This window comes from Fragaria vesca, unplaced genomic scaffold (assembly GCF_000184155.1).
Source record: "Fragaria vesca subsp. vesca unplaced genomic scaffold, FraVesHawaii_1.0 scf0511328, whole genome shotgun sequence".
NCBI lineage: Eukaryota > Viridiplantae > Streptophyta > Magnoliopsida > Rosales > Rosaceae > Fragaria > Fragaria vesca.
Window position 1 is genome coordinate 1 of NW_004441791.1, and position 844 is coordinate 844.

At 36.4% G+C, this 844-nt stretch overlaps 1 protein-coding gene across 1 annotated transcript; it reads left to right on the forward strand.

The window, feature by feature from the left end:
* Window positions 1–23: 23 nt before the first annotated feature.
* LOC101300776 (putative pentatricopeptide repeat-containing protein At1g12700, mitochondrial-like) lies at window positions 24–470 on the forward strand. Its single transcript, XM_004309306.1, has one exon. The coding sequence runs from the start codon at window positions 24–26 to the stop codon at window positions 468–470; it is 447 nt and encodes a 148-aa protein (XP_004309354.1).
* Window positions 471–844: the final 374 nt, after the last annotated feature.

Here is an 844-nt window from a genome sequence, read left to right on the forward strand (position 1 = left end):
ATGCAATTGAATTGCTTAGAGAGATGGAAGGGAACAAGTTGAAACCAGATATTGTAGCTTACAATATTATCATTGAAGGGTTGTGCAAAGCTGGTGAAGTTCAGTCTGCCAAAGATCTTTTCCGTGGTTTATCACCAAAAGGAGTTCAGCCTAATGTAAGGACATATAACATAATGATCAGTGGAGTTTGCAAAGCAGGCCTCTTAGTTGAAGCAGAAGAGTTGCTTACAGAAATGGAACAAAAAGGCTGTTCTCCGGATGACTGTACCTATAACACAATTATCCGAGGTTTTATCAATAATAACGAGACATCAAGGGCTACAAGTCTTATTGAAGAAATGCATGAGAGGGGTTTCTCTGGAGATGCATCAACTATGGAATTGATTGTTGATTTGTTGTCAAAGGATAAAGTTGATCCTGTATTATTAGCGTGGCTTAAAGATTCAAAGTTAAATGAATATTTGAAATAGATTTTTTTCTATTTCACTTGGAAATTTGAAACTGTGTCTAAAGTTAATATCTGTGTCCTAAACTAGTGAATTCCATAGTCCACTTTCTAACTATTTGTTGCAGAGGATCTCTTCTATTGTATCTTTATGTTTGGGTAATATATTGTTGTGGTTTTGTACTAACAGTTGTTTCACCATGTCGAAAATGCCAACTATGAGGTGCTGCATCAGAGCAGATTCAGGAGAGATTATTTGAATCAGGATATGCATCAGTTATCCAATGTAGCCTTCGTTTCAGGACTGCTAGGTTATCCTGGCTCTCTAATCTCTATGTAGCTCTTTCTTGTTGTAGCAGTTTATCATCTGCAGACTGGAATTGTATATTATTGACTGAA

Bases quoted from the DNA above. Each gene is read 5' to 3' on its own strand.
- LOC101300776 (XM_004309306.1), top strand. From the start codon at position 24: ATGGAAGGGAACAAGTTGAAACCAGATATTGTAGCTTACAATATTATC.